Below are 18791 nucleotides of genomic sequence, written 5' to 3'. Positions count from 1 at the left end.
TGTAATTCCATGCAAATAAAAATCACTCATCCTCCTGTACAAGTCTCAGAAGATTCTTTTTCTTGAGATAGCACAAGGACCCAATCCCCAGCACTCAGTGGGGAAAGGAATACCCCACCTCCACTGATAACAATGTTTTTATACAAACTACCCACTAGATCCCTCGAGTAGAGTCATTCTTCCCAACTCCATGGCCCAAAAAAGGTTCAAAGTTCTTAAAACAGCTTCCTGCTACTTATATTTAATAAATCCAAATATTACTAAAACCAGTGTTAATAATCCAAATATTGACCTTCTTAGTATTTCAGCCCACCCTCTCTGGCCTCCCCCTGCAGTGCGCTTGTCCAGAACTGCTTTCTGAGGCCTCCGAGTTGCTGCCAACAATGAGCACTTTTAAATGCAAAGAGTTTGGCAGTAGTAGTAGGCAATGCTGCTGTGGGCTTCCCCTTCCTTCCCCATCTTCCAAAGGATTCTCTAGGGACTCAGACACAGCTGACCACTTCTACCATCCTGAATCCTTTTCAGGTTTCCCTCTCACTTTTCTCCCTGCTCCTTTCCGGCACCTCTGGCTCCTGCTCTGCCTCATCTTTAAGACTGCAGTTCCTCACACTTCATTCTCTACTCACTTTTCCTCCCCCTCCCCCCACTTTCCCTAAGCAACTGCATCTACTCCATAGAGAAAGAAATAGCATGTCCCTGTCTAAAACTCTCACATTCATAAACCCAACCCAGACTTCTCTTCTGAGCTCCATCCATTCAAGTACTTGGCATTTCTATTAGGACAGATCAAAAATACACTGAACTTAACACTTCTTCTCCTGCAGTATCCTCCATCTCTTTCCCTACCATTCATACAATTGTTCAGGCCAGACCCAGGAGCCATCCTCCCCACCCCACTCTCACATAAGCATTCTCCCTTCATAACCAAGACTAAAAGATGCCTCCAAAATAACCTCGCATCCTTATGCTTTTTCATCTCTCCTGCTCCCCTGTGGTGCAAGCCCGCATCTGATCTCACTGGGCGCCCTCCCTGCATGCTCTCTAGGTCCCTTTCAGCCCATTCTCTGCACAGCCGAAAGTTGTGATGTTTTTAAAATGGAAATATAACCCCCACACTTAAAACCCTGCAGTGTTCTCCGTGCTTTTAGGACAAAGGCCGGCATCCTAAAAATTCCAGAGTGGGCTGATTTTTTTCCCTACCTCTCAAATCTCATTCTTGCCTCTACACTGACTCTCCTCTCTGCTGTTCTTCATCCCTGCCTCAGGGCTGGAAATGTCCTTCCCTCCTCCTTTCTCCCACTCCTCCCCATCAGAAATGTCTCTTTCTCAATGAGAACTTCCTGTATACCATTCATACTTAGAGTCTTCTGTTACATGTCCTCATAGTATACCTTGTAAAGCTTAGCACATTCATAAATATACATATATCAGACATTGCTTTGTGTAACTGCCCTGCCTTTCTACACCATTAGCTCAGAAAGAGCCACGTCTAATTTCTTCATTACTATGATCCCAGGAATCAGTACAAAGACCAGCAAATAGTAGATGCCTAATTAATATTTATTGAATAAAGAAATTAACAAAGGGCACTCACTGCTCTTGTTCTGTTGGTTACCTACATTTGTTTAGCATTCTATGATTCTCATAATTTTTTAAGCAACAGCTTCAGAATGGCCCCTATAATTTCTCTCACATGTCAGGAATGCCTACATGTAAAAGGAAAGAAATAGGATTTGGGGAGCTACACCAATTAATTTTAAAAATAAGAGGTAAATTAATGATGAATTTCTAATCCATTTTAATTAATTAGTAGATATGTCTCCAAATGACCTGCAGGTAAGACAATGCCTTAAGCTATTCTTTAACCACCTGGAACTCAAGACCTTACAAAGCAAATGACCCATAACAAAGAGGAGACTCAAGAAGAGCATAGCAAATGTATTATTCTTTATAATTTACACACAATTCTACAGTGTCCTCTTTATCTTATCAATACTTAACAAAACACTACAATAACAAGCACAATGTGGATGCACAATCGGCTGTAACCATTCATTCATTGTCTCTATTCACCTATTATGAATTGGTTCCCGTTCCTTTTAGATTGCACAAGGAAGCCCAGCATGCACCTAGCTAGTCATAAAATCACCAGCAACTCCAGTAGGTGGATGACATTGGCACCTTAATCATTTTCATGGACTTTTCAATCGCATTTTAAAGAGAAATATTTTACCAAGTATATATTGGCCATTATTTAGCAAGTTACCAGAAATAAAACTACTGAAAAGTAAATAAAGATGATTAAAAAACAGTGGGAAGATTACTCATCAATATATTTAATATACCAGGCAGGTTTAACCTAACAATTTGGCTTTTACAGGCAGCTTTATCAGCCAGTTTAATTCATCCTACTAAGAAGAAATGTACACCATGAAACCCAATTAAGTCAGCAGTGCTGAACCTGAGAGTATTTCTCCACAGTCCCTATATCAAAATGATTTGCTCAACACAGAGCTCTAAAAGGACACCATTAATGTAGTCTGACCCTCTACATTTCCAATGATATCAAACGAAACCAGATATAGTAAGCATTAAACTTTAAATACTTATTGCAAAATTAATCCATAAAATGCTCATTTGAGCACAAGAGTGAGCATGTTGTTAATGTGTTATTTATCTACAGTAAATATAGATGGCTGTTGCTATCTGCTCTGCACATAGCTATTGGGCTCTCTCCCACTGCTGAGGCAGCAGACGGAAAATTTGTCCACTTTCCAGAGGATAGCTATGCCATTAAAAATAAAATGACTATCTCAAAAAGGAACCCTGCCTATTTTAACCAATCTGGTTCAAAGTAAGATTCAGCTATGCCTCAGGTGTTAGCACAAGTCTCTCTCTTTCAGAGAAAAGTAAAGACTAGAACATCTCCTGTTCTCTCCATTCACTGGGCAGAAATAAACTATTGCAGTTGAGCTGTTATGTATTTGGGGTACCACTTGTTATAGCATTTAGTCTAACCAAATACATCTACCATTAGGAAGGCAGCATTCAGACATTGCTTTGTGTAACTGCCCTGCCTTTCTATACCGTTAGCTCAGAAAGAGCCACGTCTAATTTCTTCATCACTATGATCCCAGGAATCAGTACAAAGACCAGCAAATAGTAAATGCCTAATAAATATTTATTGAATAAAGAAATTAACAAAGGGCACTCACTGCTCTTGTTCTATTGGTTACCTACATTTGTTTAGCATTCTATGATTCTCATAATGGGCAAATGGGCAAAGTCACTTAAGCAAGACTCAGTGCTTGTTAAAAATCAGTATTTTTATTAAAAATAGCATTTATTGCTTCTCCTTGATAAAAAAAAAAACATTACATATTCATTAGAAAAACAAACAAAATGAAGAAAATTCTAAGCATTAATAATTCTAATGGCCTACTGTTAACATTGTTATATAGCTTTCCAGCATTTTATTTCTCTTTAGATTGACAGATACAGAGATGGGGGAAGTAAGTGATTGATAGGTAGATAACAGTAACCATACACATATTGTATAATCCTCTTTTTCACTTGACAATGTACTATGTACATATCCCTAAGTCTTTATACTTCCTCTACCTCAAGATGTTTTAAGACTGTAGAATAATCTGTTATCTATACAGCTATATTTAACCATAGTTTTGGGAAAAGGGAATAATATGTACAAGTGCATAGAACCCTACAGCTACTTAGTACGTGTGGATCAATGGCATCAGTGTGGCACAGGGTTCCAAGTTAGAGAAAGAACTGGATCAGAACACTTGGACAAAAGTTGAAACACCTTATATGCCATTGTAAGGAGTCTGGATTTTATCCTGATGGCAACTCAAGAGCTTTATACTGGGTATAGTATGATCTTTTCTGTTTCAGTAAAATCATGTGAGGAATAGTATAGAGAATGGATTTATGAAAAGGAGAATAAAATAATTTAAAGAAAATGAAAAAAGAAAATGAGAATACATGTGCAAAGACAAGAAGCTGTTACCATTACAGTAAGAAGATGTACTACAGAAACAATGGAGTTGGGGCAGAAGGGAGGAATTTGAGACATGTGAAGGAAGTAGAATCAGTGGGATCTGGTCACCAAACTGATATGGGGCAAAAGAGAAGTTTCTGGTTTGAAGTGACTGAGAAGACATTGAGGTTATTATATGATGAGTGGATAACTGAATACATATCAGCACCTACCACTCTGTCTGGTACAGAATAAGCTGCCAATCAAGAAAACAACTAGTAATAATAGTAGTGACTATAATAGTAGTAGAGGTAGTAATTTCATTATTTACAGATAAAGTGACAGGGGAGATGATGAGACACTATTTAAATGTTTAATAGAAAGTGTTTGGCCCAGCTGGTGTGGCTCAACCCATGAGTGGTTGAGTATCAACCCATGAACCAGGAGGTCAGGGTTCAATTCCCAGTCAGGGCACATGCCCGGGTTGGGGGCTCGATCCCCCGTAGAGGGCATGCAGGAGGCAGCAGATCAATGCTTCTCTCTCATCATTGATGTTTCTATTTCTCTTTCCCTCTCCCTTCCTCCCTGAAATCAATGAAATATATTTTTTAAAAAAAAGAAAGGAAGTGTTTGTTAGACACTTAGGTGGATTATCTGATAAGTAGTTGGATATATGAACCTGGAGCCAAAATATTGGGTTGGGCTAGATATGGATTTAAGAACCACAATTTATAAGCAGCACTGGATCTCCTGGATGAGATTAACTCAGCCTGAGCCTCTTCATACAGTAATTTAAAAAGTCAGATCAAAGTATTCTTCATTTGAGAACTTGTTTCTGCATTGCTCATTCTACTCATGAAAGGACAAAAATATATCATCTTCTTGCCCAAACCATGAGAATCATGAGCTGAAAAAGAAGGTCTGGTGTCCCAATGCGGCACCAAGGCTAGAGCCCTCCCCCTGCCACCAGCAGGGCTAGTGCCATCCAGCTGGAAGCCAGGCTCTGCTTTCTGTGCTGGCCTTGTCTATTTCCACAACAGAAGATTATTAGAACCAAACAGGCCCAGATTTACATTTTTTTAAATTAATAAAAATCATAGTAAAAATCTTCTTTATCATTTTATTCAAACAAATGACTGACATTTTCTTGCTTTATAAATTTACAGTCGGTGATTAATCGATTACTCATACTTTATAATTTCAAAGACAGGCCTGCAGAAACAACGTATCTGGTATCTGCTTCTTGATGATGCCCATGACTACAAATAAATTAGTATTTAAACAATAGAATGAAATGATCCAAAAAGGCAATGGAAGTAAAAAGATTTGAGGGAGAGAAACTTTCTCCTCCCCCTCATTAAGCTTTCTTACTCCTCTTTCAGACTGTCTGAGAGTTTCACAGTTGACTTTCCAGGATTATTCTCCTTAGAACAACACTAAATAAAATGAGAGGAAAGGAAAGACAAGCTCCAGGAGCAGGAGCAGAAGTGGTTTGTAACTCGGGTCATTTCTGAGATGAGGACCAGATGCATTTGAAGGGACCATGAAAAGCATTTTAGTTCTGACTTCTCAGTTTGCCTATTAGAGAACTGAGACCTAAAGAAGTGAGGTTATGTACCCCAAACCACACATGTACTAAACCACAATCCTGGGAGTGGAAAAGAGTTCTGACTCTGAAGATGGGGCATTTTTCATTTGTGAGTAAGCTGAGGAACTCCAACTGTCTGCCCACAAGGATACTGTGGCCTACTGGGTGAGACAAGATACATCCACATTCAGAAAATTTTAAAATACTTCAATTTAAACACACACACACACACACACACACACACACAAGCCCTGGCCAGTGTGGCTCAGTTGGTGCTATTACAAATTTTCCTTATGTTACCTTGTGTGTGAGTGTGTGTGTGTATTGATTTTAGAGAGAGAGAATGGGAGAGGGAGAGAGAGAAGCATTGTCCCATGCATGGAGAGGTCGCCAGTTTGATTCCAGGTCAGGGCACATGCCCGGGTTGCAGGCTCAATCCCCAGTAGGGGGCATGCAGGAGGTAGCCAATGGATGCTTCTCTCGGTGTTCAAGGGCTAGTGTGAGTATTTCCAGCAGGATCATTACCAGGTCTGCCATGGAAACAATGGGATCTGAGCTGATCCTGAAGAAGACTGGAATTTCCAGGGACAGAAATAAGGAGGAAAGAGATCCAGGCAGAGGCAATGGCATAGATACAAACAGGAGGACTAGGAGAGTGCATGGCCATTCATGGAGCAACTGAAATGGACTGGATGAAACCATTCTTATAGTAAAAATGAGAAAGATTTAATTTGGACTAAGAAGGACATTGAATGTCAGGATCTAGAGTTAACTGTGACATATTCATTGAAAGTTTCTAAGCCAGGAAAGAATTCTAATAAAATTTAGTATTTTAGAATGACTCATGCCCCAGTGCCATGTTTAAAGGAAGGTGATTTGGAGCAGTGGACAGAATAGAGGCAGGGAAGTGTTTTTCAAAAATGAAACATTAATGAATAAGTAAAATCAATTAAAAGATTCAGATACTAATACAAGTGTGTTAAGGTGCCTTTCTGGAACACATCGATAGCAATATGAGTAGAAATACATATTCTTATGTATATGCAAGTTTACTCTTTAAACCTTCTATTGGTTTTTATTAAGCTATTATTTGTTGTAATTTTGTCACTTGGTGGATTCAGATTCAGGAGCCTAAATGCTGAATAAACACCTCTGTATTATTCCAAGAACTTTGGTCTCTTATTAATGACAATATAATTAGAGGCACTAAATTTGAATAGAAAACAACAACATGAAAACTACTCACCACCACTTCATACCCATTAGGATGGCTATTCTCAAAACAATAGAAAATAAAACACATTGCTGAGAATGTAGAGAAATTGGAACCTTTATGATTTGCTGGTGGAAATGTAAAATGGTTCAGTTGCTGTGAAAAACAGTATGGTGGTTCCTCAAAAGAGTAAACATAGAATTACAATCTGATCCAGCAATTCCACTTCTGGGCATATACCCAAAATAACTGAAAGCAGGGTCTGTTGTTGTTGCTGCTGCTGCTGCTATTGTTGTTATTGTTAATCCTCACCCAAGGATATTTATTCCATTGACTTTTTAGAGAGAGTGGAAGGGGGGAGGCAGAGAGAAAGAAGAGAGAGAATAAGAGAGAGAGATCAATAAGAGAAAGACACATCAATCGGTTGCCTCCTGCACGTACCTCGACCCGGGCCAGGGATTGAACCTGCAACACAGGTATGTGCCCTTGACTGGGAATCAAACCCAAGACCTTTCATTGCACAGGCTGGCCTATGTTCTAACCATGGAGAAATACGAGCCAGGAGGAAAGCAGGCTCTTGAATAGATATTTGTATACCCATCTTCATAGCAGTATTATTCACAAGAGCCAAAAGGTGAAAGCAACCCGAGTGTTCTTTGACAGATGAATGGATAAACAAAATGTAGCTTGTACATACAACGGAATATTAATCAGTCTTGAAAAGGAAACTCTGACATATGCTAAAACATGGATGAATCTTGAACATTATGCAAAATGAAATAAGCCAGTCACAAAAAGGCAACTACTGCATTTTGCCACTTATGTGAGGTCCTTAGAATAGTCAAATTCATGGAGACAAAAGTAGAATGGTAGTTACCAGGGGCTGGGAGGAGGAGAGAATGAGGACTTCTTTGATGGGTATAGCGTTTCAGTTTGAAAGATAAAAACGTTCTGGGAAGGAATGATGATGATGGCTGCCCAACAATGTGAATATTTAATGGCATTGAACTGCATACTTAAAAATGGTTAAATTGGTAAATGTTATGTTACCACAATCTGGGGGGAAATCTGCTCACCAGAATAAGACTACCTTCCAAAATGCTCTAGTTTTTATTAAAATCTTCAATCCTATGAAAGAAAAGTTGCTAGTGCTTCTGAGGACCAGACGTGAGCAATCTAGGTGGATGGGAGAGAAGACAATAAAGGAAGAGCATCTCAGAAGTGCCCTGGCTGCCAAAGAAGTAGAGAGCATGGGCAATTTCAAAGCGGTGACCTTTTGGTGCTGATGACAGGACAATGATGTGCACACTCTCCCTGGGAGTCACCAATGAGCCCTATTCACCAGAGTCACCTCCAAAGGGCAAAATCTAGAGACAAATTCTGTTTAAAGCAAACACAGCCATCCTTCTCCCCCTCAATAGGAAGCTACCAGGTTCTGTACAGAGGTGCAGCCAGCACACTCCCTACAGGAAGATAAAGTGCTGCCACTGATAACACATCTCTGCCTGTGGTGTCTCCGGGGCCACTGGAAAGTGAAGGGGAAGGATCTCATTATTCATCCAAGCCCGAATGAGCGTGTGCCATCCCACCTGCAGTTTAACCAAGAGCTGACGAGATGTTAAAAACAAAGGAGAAAAGTAACTCATCCAAAATCTTGTATTATTCCTTTTTTAGGGATAAGAGCAGTACTTTTCTATATTCATTTAAAAGAACTGAATTTATCGGGCTGAGATGGCTAACACCTGTGGGGGAGGTCCAGGAAGAGCATGGAATGCGAGTTCTGAGATCCAGCACCATAATGAGTTGGAATGATTTGAGAATTGTTTTCCCAGCAGGGGCTATAGACTACACAGAATAAATAATGTCCATAAAGAATGGAGGAAACACAAATTTTAGGAAATTAAATAGCCTTTCTCTGAAGTCCAAAGGTCAAAGCAGAGATGATCCTCTCGGTGGTAAAAGGAGGAACTGATTCCCTGGTAAAATATGGCTCCAAATACTACTTCCTACACATACTCGTCTCACCAAAGTACAGACCTGAAGAGATAGAATCAGGAAAGAGTTCTCCCTTTCCCTTCAAAATTTAGCCTAAAACAGTGATTGCCACTATCTAATGAGCTGGGGTGCTACAGTCAATTATTCATTTAATGAATTATTAAACAGGTATTTAATCTACACATAGCAATCAAGTAGGTGTGTAACAAAGAGGCATAAAAGATACAAACTCAATGAGTGGTAGTTATAACCACGCGGTTTTAGTTAGCCCCTCTGTGTTTTAGTTTCATTTGCGTTAATAGGAATTCCCAAGTTAGAGACAACATTTGGAATGACAGCATTATTGCTGTGGGTTTTCCACATTTAGCAAAGCAGACGATGGTGCACCTCTCTCAGGTCTGGCCCCCATGTCCTGGGCTCCTGGGTACACCCACTACCTAGACTCTAGTGCCCTCACCCGGCATGTTCCCTTGTGCTGGGCTCAGTTCAGCTCACGTATTCTGGCAAAGCAGAGCAAAAAGAAAGAAATCGAGTCCATCCTCTAGATTCTCTGGGCCTGGCATTACCTCCGAAATCTGGCTACCAGCTCTGGAATTACGTGCTACCCAGAGCTGTTTTCTTACAGGTCCCAGCATACTGGGGCAGATGTCAAGGCCAGGGTCTTGGGCTTTGGAGGGGAAACTTCTGAAGTGGAGTTTACCATCGCTGAGGTTACCATCGCTGAGGTTACCATCGCTGAGGTTACCATCGCTGTCCTTATAGGATGGACAGAGTCTATCAGGAACAGAGAGACCATCCACATTCACACTCTGGGGATCTAAGACCTCCATTTTCTGACATATTTGGACAGACAGCTGAATCCCTAGGGGTCAAGAGAAGGGCTAGTTAGTGTGATGATGAACGGCAATCCTACACTTTGGTCTCTCGCAAACTAAGATCCACTCAGGCAACCACTCACAGGGAAATATGAAAGGCGAACACCTGAATTGGGAACTGACAGGATATCTCCCATATACCATCCAAGCGGTGAAATGAAATCTCTTCTCTGTGTTTGTTTTAGTTATTATGAAAAACAAGATACAGATGTTACTAGGTCCTAATGGGGTGAACCAAGGTTAGGACCTAGTTTCCAAGGAAACTATTTGGCATAGAAAACATATCCTGGTTCTCTTAAAAAACAAAAAATAATAGTAATAATGTCAATTACCACTTACTCATGTCATCCAAGGATTCCTGGATGACAAGTCTATATTGGGGGGAATTGTTTCAGATCAATTGGATCTATGCCCAACCTCACCAAAATGTCTTTTATTTTATCTACTTCAAACTGTATGGGCCATTTGGGGATGGAGAACCAGGAGGAAAACTGCAGAAACAAGCCTGCCTCTCATGCACTAAACCAGTGGTGGGCAAACTCATTAGTCAACAGAGCCAAATATCAACAGCACAATGATTGAAATTTCTTTGGAGAGCCAAATTTTTTACACTTCAACTTCTTCTAACGCCACTTCTTCAAAATAGACTCGCCTAGGCTGTGGTATTTTGTGGAAGAGCCACACTCAAGGGGCCAAAGAGCCGCATGTGGCTCGCAAGCGCAGTTTGCCGACCACAGTACTAAACAAGACGAAAACACAAGCTCTCTCTCAGTAAGACTTATGTCTTTAGTCTATAAATTCTCAAATAAGTCAGCTTTAGATTTAAAAGTATGACAGGATATATGTATCACTACACAGTTGTTCAAGTATTATAAAGTGACTGATATTGGGGCAAGTAGCTAGGTCATACATTCATTCATAATGTTACTTTACTGGTATTGTACAGTTTTTATGATAACATAAGAGCACAAAGCCACAAGTACATGCACAAATTTAGAGCATTCGTATATGAATAGAAAACTGTCCACCACAGTCATTCTGTTATTTAAAAACAAGAACATTAAAAATTCCTTTTTTTTTAAATTTTGAGTAAGGCATGTAACACTATTATTATTGCTAACAAATTGCATGAGTCAGTAAAATCCCTAAATTTTTAGCTTCTGTTTCCATTATACACTTCCACTGAGTATAACAGTCAATGAATCCCTCCTACTATTACTCATTATGTACTTTTTGTTTTCATTATTATCACTTATTTCTATAAGGCTAATCAAAATACTCACTCAATCAGAGCTATCTATAGAGATCATCTTTTCGTGTCATTTGATCATATCCAAAACAACCAAACAAAACCACCAAGTATTGCAAAGTACTAAAGGCAGATGAGAGTTTGAGGATCTTTGGACATCTAGCCAGTTCATATATTGTCACCAAATTTTTAAAAAATAGGTTTTAAAAGATGTTACATTTATAATTGAGAAAAAAAAAAAAAAAAAAAAAAAAAAAAAACAGGAAAAGAAGGGGCATTGAAGCAAAGATTTCCTGGACAATGAATAGATTACATTTGACAAGGGCATTAACCTGCCCAATCACGTCTTTTGCTCTCATTTGCTATAAATACACAGGCCAGCAGGAACACAGCTCATTGTTTTGACCCTCCGTGCTGTGTACGCTTCCCAGTCTTACCTAATACATTAAGACATATGGTAAAGCACTCCTGGATTCAGAGGATTTATAGATCTCCCACAATGGATGAGAACTATCCCCTAGTGCTTGTCAAAGAGTCTAATTCAGTTACTTACATTCTCCTTTTAAAATGTTCTTATTTTAAGGGGTTGTTTTCCCAAATGATCTATCTGGGTTTCATTTTTTAAACATAAATATTAAAAAATACAGTTCCTATCCTCAACAGAAAGAAGTGTTTTAAATATAGTATAGGTTTTTTAAAGTAATATTTATACAGTTTAAAGAGAGCAGTCACAAACACTTGGGAAATAAAATTTACATGTGTATTTATGAAATCAAACCAGTCAAGCTGCATCTGTTCCTATTGCTACTTCCTTGATATAGATTTTATTAAAAATAATTTTCTTTAATGCTGGCTGGGAAATCCCTACAGCATTTTTCTCATTTTTATAACACCATAAGGTCAGCACTTTTGATTAAATAGATACTGGGGGATATTAGAAAAAACAGTGCTATTTATCATAAATATTTGATAAACATGATTACATTATTAGTACATTCAATATTATATGATATACCAAATATTTAGATTGCCTTATAAAAACACAATTGATATACAAATCTGTATAGCCCAATTATAGATGTTATTCAGCATCAGTAATTTTACTCCTTTTTGGAAATTAGCTTCTGCCTAGTGTAACAGCAATGCTTTGAAAACTAAAAACACAGCACTTCAAACAATGATTTGAGTAACAGAAATTTAATTGAACAGCAAGTTATTTTGCAGTATGATGCATATAAAACCTAGAAACATTTCTTAGCTTGTTCGGTGAATAGCAAAAACAAACAAACAAAAAACACAAAGGCTGGCAAGAATTTAAATAACTGTAAAGTAAATGTTATTTACACAAACTTCAACTATAAAGCAAAGAAGCTATGGAATTCTGTGTTGTTTTCTAAAATATACTAAACAGTTTCTGTTTCAAAAGATCCTTTTTTTTTCCAGAGAAGAGCTTCTTTTTTACAGACACTATTTAGCTTAGAAAGTGGAAAAAAGAAAAAAAAAAAAAACTCAGGGAAGGTTTCTATGAACTCAACGCTAAAGCTAATCTGTTGCATGTGTGGTTTCTACACTAGTGAGCAACTTGTAGGAAACAACACTGCAGCTGACTGCATGAGAGCTGGAAACTGTTCCCCTGGGCATGAGATCACAAAATGACTTTGCCTAACATCATGGCTCAGGCAGGAACAAAACCATCACGCCCCCAGGGCAGCCTCATGTTGTTAGATAAGAACCCTCTGCTCCATCACTGTCCTTGAAATCCTGTGCTCACGGAAGCAGCTGAACCAGGACAAATCAGCCCTTAATTCTCTCTCTATATGCCCCCTCACACACACACACACACACACACACACACACACACACACACTCACACACACCACTTGTTTGTGTTCCTTTGCCTGGTAGGTTCTCAATGACATTGTTAACTGTGACCACACAACTGGATGAATTGACAAGTTTTCACACACTTTTACACCCAACGTTTCAGGTACGGATTTACTGAGTGTACATTACATATAATAGCTTACACTATTTACTTTTATCTTATACTGTCACAATAACTACTATGGCCATAAAAATTCAAGAGAAACTTTTAGCATGATTTCAGTTAGTCCTTAGCTACATCTATGAGTTAATGTTTTAAGCAATATCCTACTTTAAAGTACATAATGCTAAAATCAACAAACATACACAATAATTACACAAACCTAGAGCAGTAACCTCATAATTTCCTAATCTACTCAATTACACACAGGAGATTTCCAGTTCATTTAAACACACACACACACACACACACACACACACACACACACACACACCTGCTATGCATAGCATGCCACAACTTAGAACTGTGTTTCATTTGACTGGCAGATAAAAGGGCAACATTACCTTCAGGGAAGCTTTTCACCTTAGAAGCACATAAACAGGATAGTATTTCTCCAGACAACATGATTTTTCCATTTCCAAACATCCTCCAGACACTTAAAGAACTTTACCGCTGAAGCCTGACATGTATTTCCAGTAAAAAGGCAAACAAACCATCACTGTTGCTAACCTAGTAAAGACCCTCAATCCTCAGCATCAGCACCAACTATAATCCCCTTTATATGAACTTCCCACCATGTATAGTAAATGATTCACAACGCATATGGCTTGGGGTAAAGGCAAAATCCTTCCTGTATTACATACAATAAAACGTCGAAATCGGACGATGGCATGGCTTCAAAAGGTTTGTTTCAGATTCTGTCACAGAATAACATATGCTGCAGTACAAGCGTGTGGAGCTTTTGTGTTCCCTAATAAGAAACTCCCAGCAGAGCATTCCCCATGTTTTACAGTGACATCTACCAGCCAGACCCAGGGAATCCCAACATAAACTCAGCTTCCTTCAGCACCACCGTCTGAGAACAGCTTCTGTCCACACAGTGGTGCAATCCTAACACGTCTGTGGCACCCAACAAGCGCTGTTAAGATAAGGAAAGGGTGGGTGAGCAATACCCTTTCCCGTCTTTAAAACCAAATCATTCCATATCAATTAACGGCAGGATATAAGCACCACAAATGCCAGCCAGAAATTTAAATAATTGACCATCCCAGGTACAAACATGTAAAGGAACTGGCACCCGTTGCACCTCAGGCAGACTGACCATGGCTTGATGCTGAGTTTTGTAAAAAGTCAATGAACCCAACCATCTCTTAGACAGACACTTAAAGACCCAGGAGAACGCTATTATGCATATTAGAGTGTGTGATGTGTAATCGTGTAAATTTTTTAGAAGAAGCCCTGTTATGTTTTAGTGATGATGTGACCATCAGGAAATCATACAGATATTTAGAACCTAGAAATTATTTTATAAATGCAATGCTACCTCAGAAATGTAATTACATTATCAGCTAATTGCTCACACCTGATCATATTAAGGAGCCCTGGAAAGAACACTTTCTGGTGGTCTCAAAAGGTCTGGGAAACAGTCTGCTAAACTTGTCTTCCAAAATTCTTCAGGGCCTACACGTGTAGCTCCATAATTACATTCATCTGTTCTGATTCACTCAAGTGCCAAAATATACTCCAAACCAAAATATTGTGAAAACAAAAATGCTTGAAATGATTTCAGAAAAAAAAAATTCAACTTTATTATTACTTCTCACCTACACACATTCAAAAGATACAGACTATCTGTTGGACATTGCGTTCACCACAAGCTGCCACATTTACAGGAATCTCAGTGCGCTGTCCTTTCCTTGTGGGGCTCTCCGCAGACACAAGCCCCTGACCCCTGAGGACGCCAGGGGAAGGCAAGGTGTTAAAACCCTATTGGACTCACCCTTCCTCCCTCAAAGGAAAAGCACCACAAAAGCAGCCCACAGGCAGCAGTTCCTAACCAAAGCCAAGTTCAATACTGCACTCAGGAGAAAGCCATGAGTCCTTTCCATTCTGCTTGGTGAAGGGAAACCAAGGGATTAAAAAGTTTCAGGTGGCCCCAACCGAGGACCAAACTTGGGACTTTCCCCAACGGCAAAGCCTAGAAAACAGGAAACCGGAGAAAGGGGCTGGCTGAGGTTCGCTTAGGTAAGTCTGCAGCCCGGAAACTCAACTTGCGAGACCGGCTCTGCTTCGCAGCCGTCGAACCCCGGGAGTGCGCCCCCCGCGCCCCGCTCGCCACCTCCCCGCGAGGCCCGGCCGGAGCACGCCCCGGTGGGCGCAGGACTTACCGCACCGCTTGCACAGCACCCTGCTGACCTCCTTCTTGAGGTTCCGGCCCGTCTCCAGAGGGGGGAAAGATGCTCGGAAGGCGGCCGGCGGCCGGCTGCTGCTGTTGGCGTCGGGCTCCATGAAGAAGATGTACCTGCTGTCCTCCTTGAGCCTCCCGCAGGAGGGGAAGGCGGGGTGGCCCCAGGCGCCCAGGCGCACGGTGACCAGCGAGTCCTTCTTCAAGCCCCCGGCTTTCACTGCCCAGACCTGGTGCACCTTCACCAGATAGGGCGCCTCGTCCCCCAGGTCTCCGACGCTGGGCGCCGGGGCGGTTGGCCAGGAGGGCACGGTCCCGTTGGCGGTGGTCAGCGCGTCCTGGGCGGACGGCCCCAGCGCTCCCGGGCCGGCGGCTGGCAGCTGACGCTCGCCGCCCCACGCCCCTGCCTCGCCCGCCGCCGCCTGCCTGTCGAGTGCCCCCTGCTGCCGCCGCGGCGAGTGCACCTTTCCCTCGATCACCACCGCGGCGCGCTGAGCCAGCTCCTGCACCGAGCCCACGCTGGGCGGGGACGAGTAGCACACCGAGGCCCCCGCGGGAGCCGCCTCGTCGCCGGCGGCCGCCCCCGGCGCCAGGGCCGCGGTCCACAGCAGCAGCAGCAGCAGCAGAAGCGGCGGCGGCGAGCGGGTGGCGGGGCCTGAGCGCGGGGCCCGGGCCCAAGGGCCAGCACCCCCGGAGCGGTGCGGGGCGCGTCGCCATCTCATGGTGTGAGGTGCGTGCGGGCTCCGGGCTGTCGGTTCGGATTGTGCCTGGCTCTCTCACGCTGCCTCCCTTTTCCTCTCTCCTCCCGCCTTTACCCTCCTCCTTTTATTTATTTATTGGGGGGTGGGGGTGTAGGAGAGTTGTTTATGGGAGCTGGAGGAGGAGGAGGAGGAGGAGAAGGAGGAAAGGCAGAGGAGGTGGATGGAACCGCAGAAAGGAGAAGAGGTATAAGGGCAAAAAATAAAAAGATAAATAAACATAAAGCAAAATAGAAAGAAAAAAAAATAAAAGCCGCTGCCACCGCCTGGGTTGCTGGGAGTGACAGGTCCTCCCCGCGCCGCCGCCGCCGCCGCGCCCGAGCCCTGCTGTCGGGGCTGCTGTCACAGGAGGAGGACGTGGAGGTGGAGGCGCCGCTCCGCGGGTACCAGTCCTTTGTGTGAAGTGATGCTGCGGCGGATGCTGAGGCTGCGAGCGAGCGGCTGGGCGAGCGCGCGAGGGAGAGCGCCCTGGAGGCGGAGTTGCGTGCCAGGGAGCCGCCGGGTGGCCGCGGCGGCAGCGCCCTGCGCCCCGCCAGCCTGTTTACCTGCGCGGCGAACTCGCCCCGCGCCCGCCGTCCCCATGCCGAGGCCGGAGTCGGTCCTCCTCGGTCCTCCCTTCCCCGCGCGCCTCCTCCCTCACCGCCGCCCCGATTGCTGCAATGGGAGGCCGGGCGGCGACCAGGCTGCAGTCCGAGTGGGCTGCGCAGATTTACTGGGGAGCCAGAGGTGACGCTTCAGTGATCCGGCACCTGTTAGCCGGCGCTGGACGCCTGAACGCGCAGGGGAGGGGGTGGGAGCCGGCAGGAAAGGGGAGACACAGGCGATGCGGGTCCTCGCTTCAGAAAAGTTTTGGGAGAACTGGTTACTTGAGAGTCAAAGGGAGCCACATGTTCATAGGAGACTAGTAGCAATTAAACAACTTTGTATCCCGCTCGCTCTCCTGCAGACGAACGCACGCACAGCGAGCACTTCAGGCCTGAGGCTGCTCTCGCTCCATTCTCCTGTGACACTTCAGTCGTGGTTACCCTCGCCTTTCCTCCTGGTGAAATCCCTTGCTCACCGAGGTTTTATGACGTGTGGTGCTGCTGCCATGAGCATTGTTGCTCAATAAGGCCGTTTTATGTAAAGTTGATGGCACTTTGTCAACTCGTCATTTTTTTTAAATATATGAAAAGAATGAAAGAGGTTTCTGTGGCTACTGGAACAGAAGGTCCCAGACTTGAAGCGCTGTAGGTTAAATGTTATTCTGAATGCCAGCCCCGCCCCCGCCCCTCCCCCTCCCCACCTCCCTAACTCCACCCGGCTCCATCGTCCCCGTCACCTTCTCCACTACCTGTCCTGCAAAATTTAAGGAGCTGCTTTTAAAGCAAGAATCCATCGTCTCCCAGGGGTGTTCTTTTCAAGCAAGTACCACTCAACAGAAAGAGAACACACTTGGGTGGAGGGGGACAAAGAGGGGTGAAGTGGGGGACATCTGTAATACTGTCAACAACGCGTTTTTTAAAAAGAGAACACATTTTTAGCATTTAAAGGAAAATATTTCTCTGGTTGAAGTTGTTATTCAATGGCCATTGAGAGCAGGCTGACACCTGGGGGCTAGGGGTGGGGGACTAGAGGGGATGAAGGGATTGAGCAAAAAAGAGAGAAAGAGCTCATGACAACACTGATGACAGCGTGGTGGTGTGGCGGGTGGAAGAAGATGGGGTGGAGAAGGAAGATGGTAGACTCTCGATTCCAATAATTACAGGCTGTTGCTGTTCCTTGTGATTAAGCCCCTAGGGCAGTGGTGGGCAAACTCAGTCAACAGAGCAGCAAACCACGGCTCGAGAGCCGCATGTGGCTCGCAAGCCGCAGTTTGCCGACCACTGCCCTAGGGGGATAAATGGTGATGGAAAAAAGAAAAGAAAAAAAATCACTATACATTCTCTTTGGTGAAAACACAGCCTGCATTTTCTAGTACAAAAAAAAAAAAACCCTAAAAATTGTTTCAGAAATAGAGAAATATCGAACTTAAATAGCAAAAAGAAAAAGTCATCTTGCATTTCCCATGTTTATTAAATAGCTATCCTGTCTGCTAACACACAATATAAAGAGTAATTGTGAAAAACAGACATTTTCATAGACTTCTAAATCTTACTGAGCATATCCTATTGGCATTGGGTAACCAATCATAGGCGCAGCTGCAGTAGCAGGATCTGCTATGCCTGTTGTTTCACACTATTGCGCCTTACCCACCCAGTGATAGAGCTTGTCAAAAGGATTTGTATTCCCACAGTGGTGGGCAAACTCATTAGTCAACAGAGCCAAATATCAACAGTACAACGATTGAAATTTCTTTTGAGGACCAAATTTTTTAAACTTAAACTTCTTCTAACGCCACTTCTTCAAAATAGACTCACCCAGGCCATGGTATTTTGTGGAAGAGCCACACTCAAGGGGCCAAAGAGCCGCATGTGGCTCGCGAGCCACAGTTTGCTGATCATAGCCCTAACACATTCCCAAGTCAGCCAATCCCCTTACAGAGCATCAGGTGACATCTGAATGCTTCTGTGTCGTAGGGCCACTTCAAGGTTCACGGCAACCTCTTCCTGTGCTCATTTTGAGGAACTTGAAACAAAAATGTACTCAGTCCTTTGCATTACACACTCATCAGCATTCAAAATTCTGGCCACACTACTTGTCTTGCCAAGACCTTACAATTGCAGCTGCAAGAAAAACATACTGTCCTCTAAAAGTTGTTTCTATGCACTGTGTCTCCTCTGGGCAAGTGTATCCAAGATGCCACGGTTCACTTGAGAAGGCGTCTCTCTCTGTCAGGTCTCTCTCTGTCAGGTCTCTACCTGACCACCACTGTGGAGGTGAGGAAGGAACTTTCAAAGCATTGCTT

General features: G+C 42.8%; 1 protein-coding gene across 1 annotated transcript in view; it reads right to left on the bottom strand.

Moving 5' to 3' along the window:
* LOC308245079 (uncharacterized protein) overlaps window positions 1-15884 on the bottom strand; it is a 698160-nt gene extending 682276 nt beyond the window's left edge. The window contains exon 1 of the mRNA XM_080661788.1: window positions 15130-15884. Within this exon, the coding sequence (XP_080517914.1) occupies window positions 15130-15868 (739 nt within the window). The 5' untranslated portion in view covers window positions 15869-15884. The remainder of the gene's footprint in view (window positions 1-15129) is intronic.
* Between the last annotated feature and the right edge of the window lie 2907 nt (window positions 15885-18791).

Source organism: Plecotus auritus, assembly GCF_963455305.1.
Source record: "Plecotus auritus genome assembly, chromosome: 3".
In the NCBI taxonomy this organism is placed as follows: domain Eukaryota; kingdom Metazoa; phylum Chordata; class Mammalia; order Chiroptera; family Vespertilionidae; genus Plecotus; species Plecotus auritus.
Note: the sequence above shows the minus strand (reverse complement) of the source record. Positions and strands in the feature narration are given on the sequence as shown.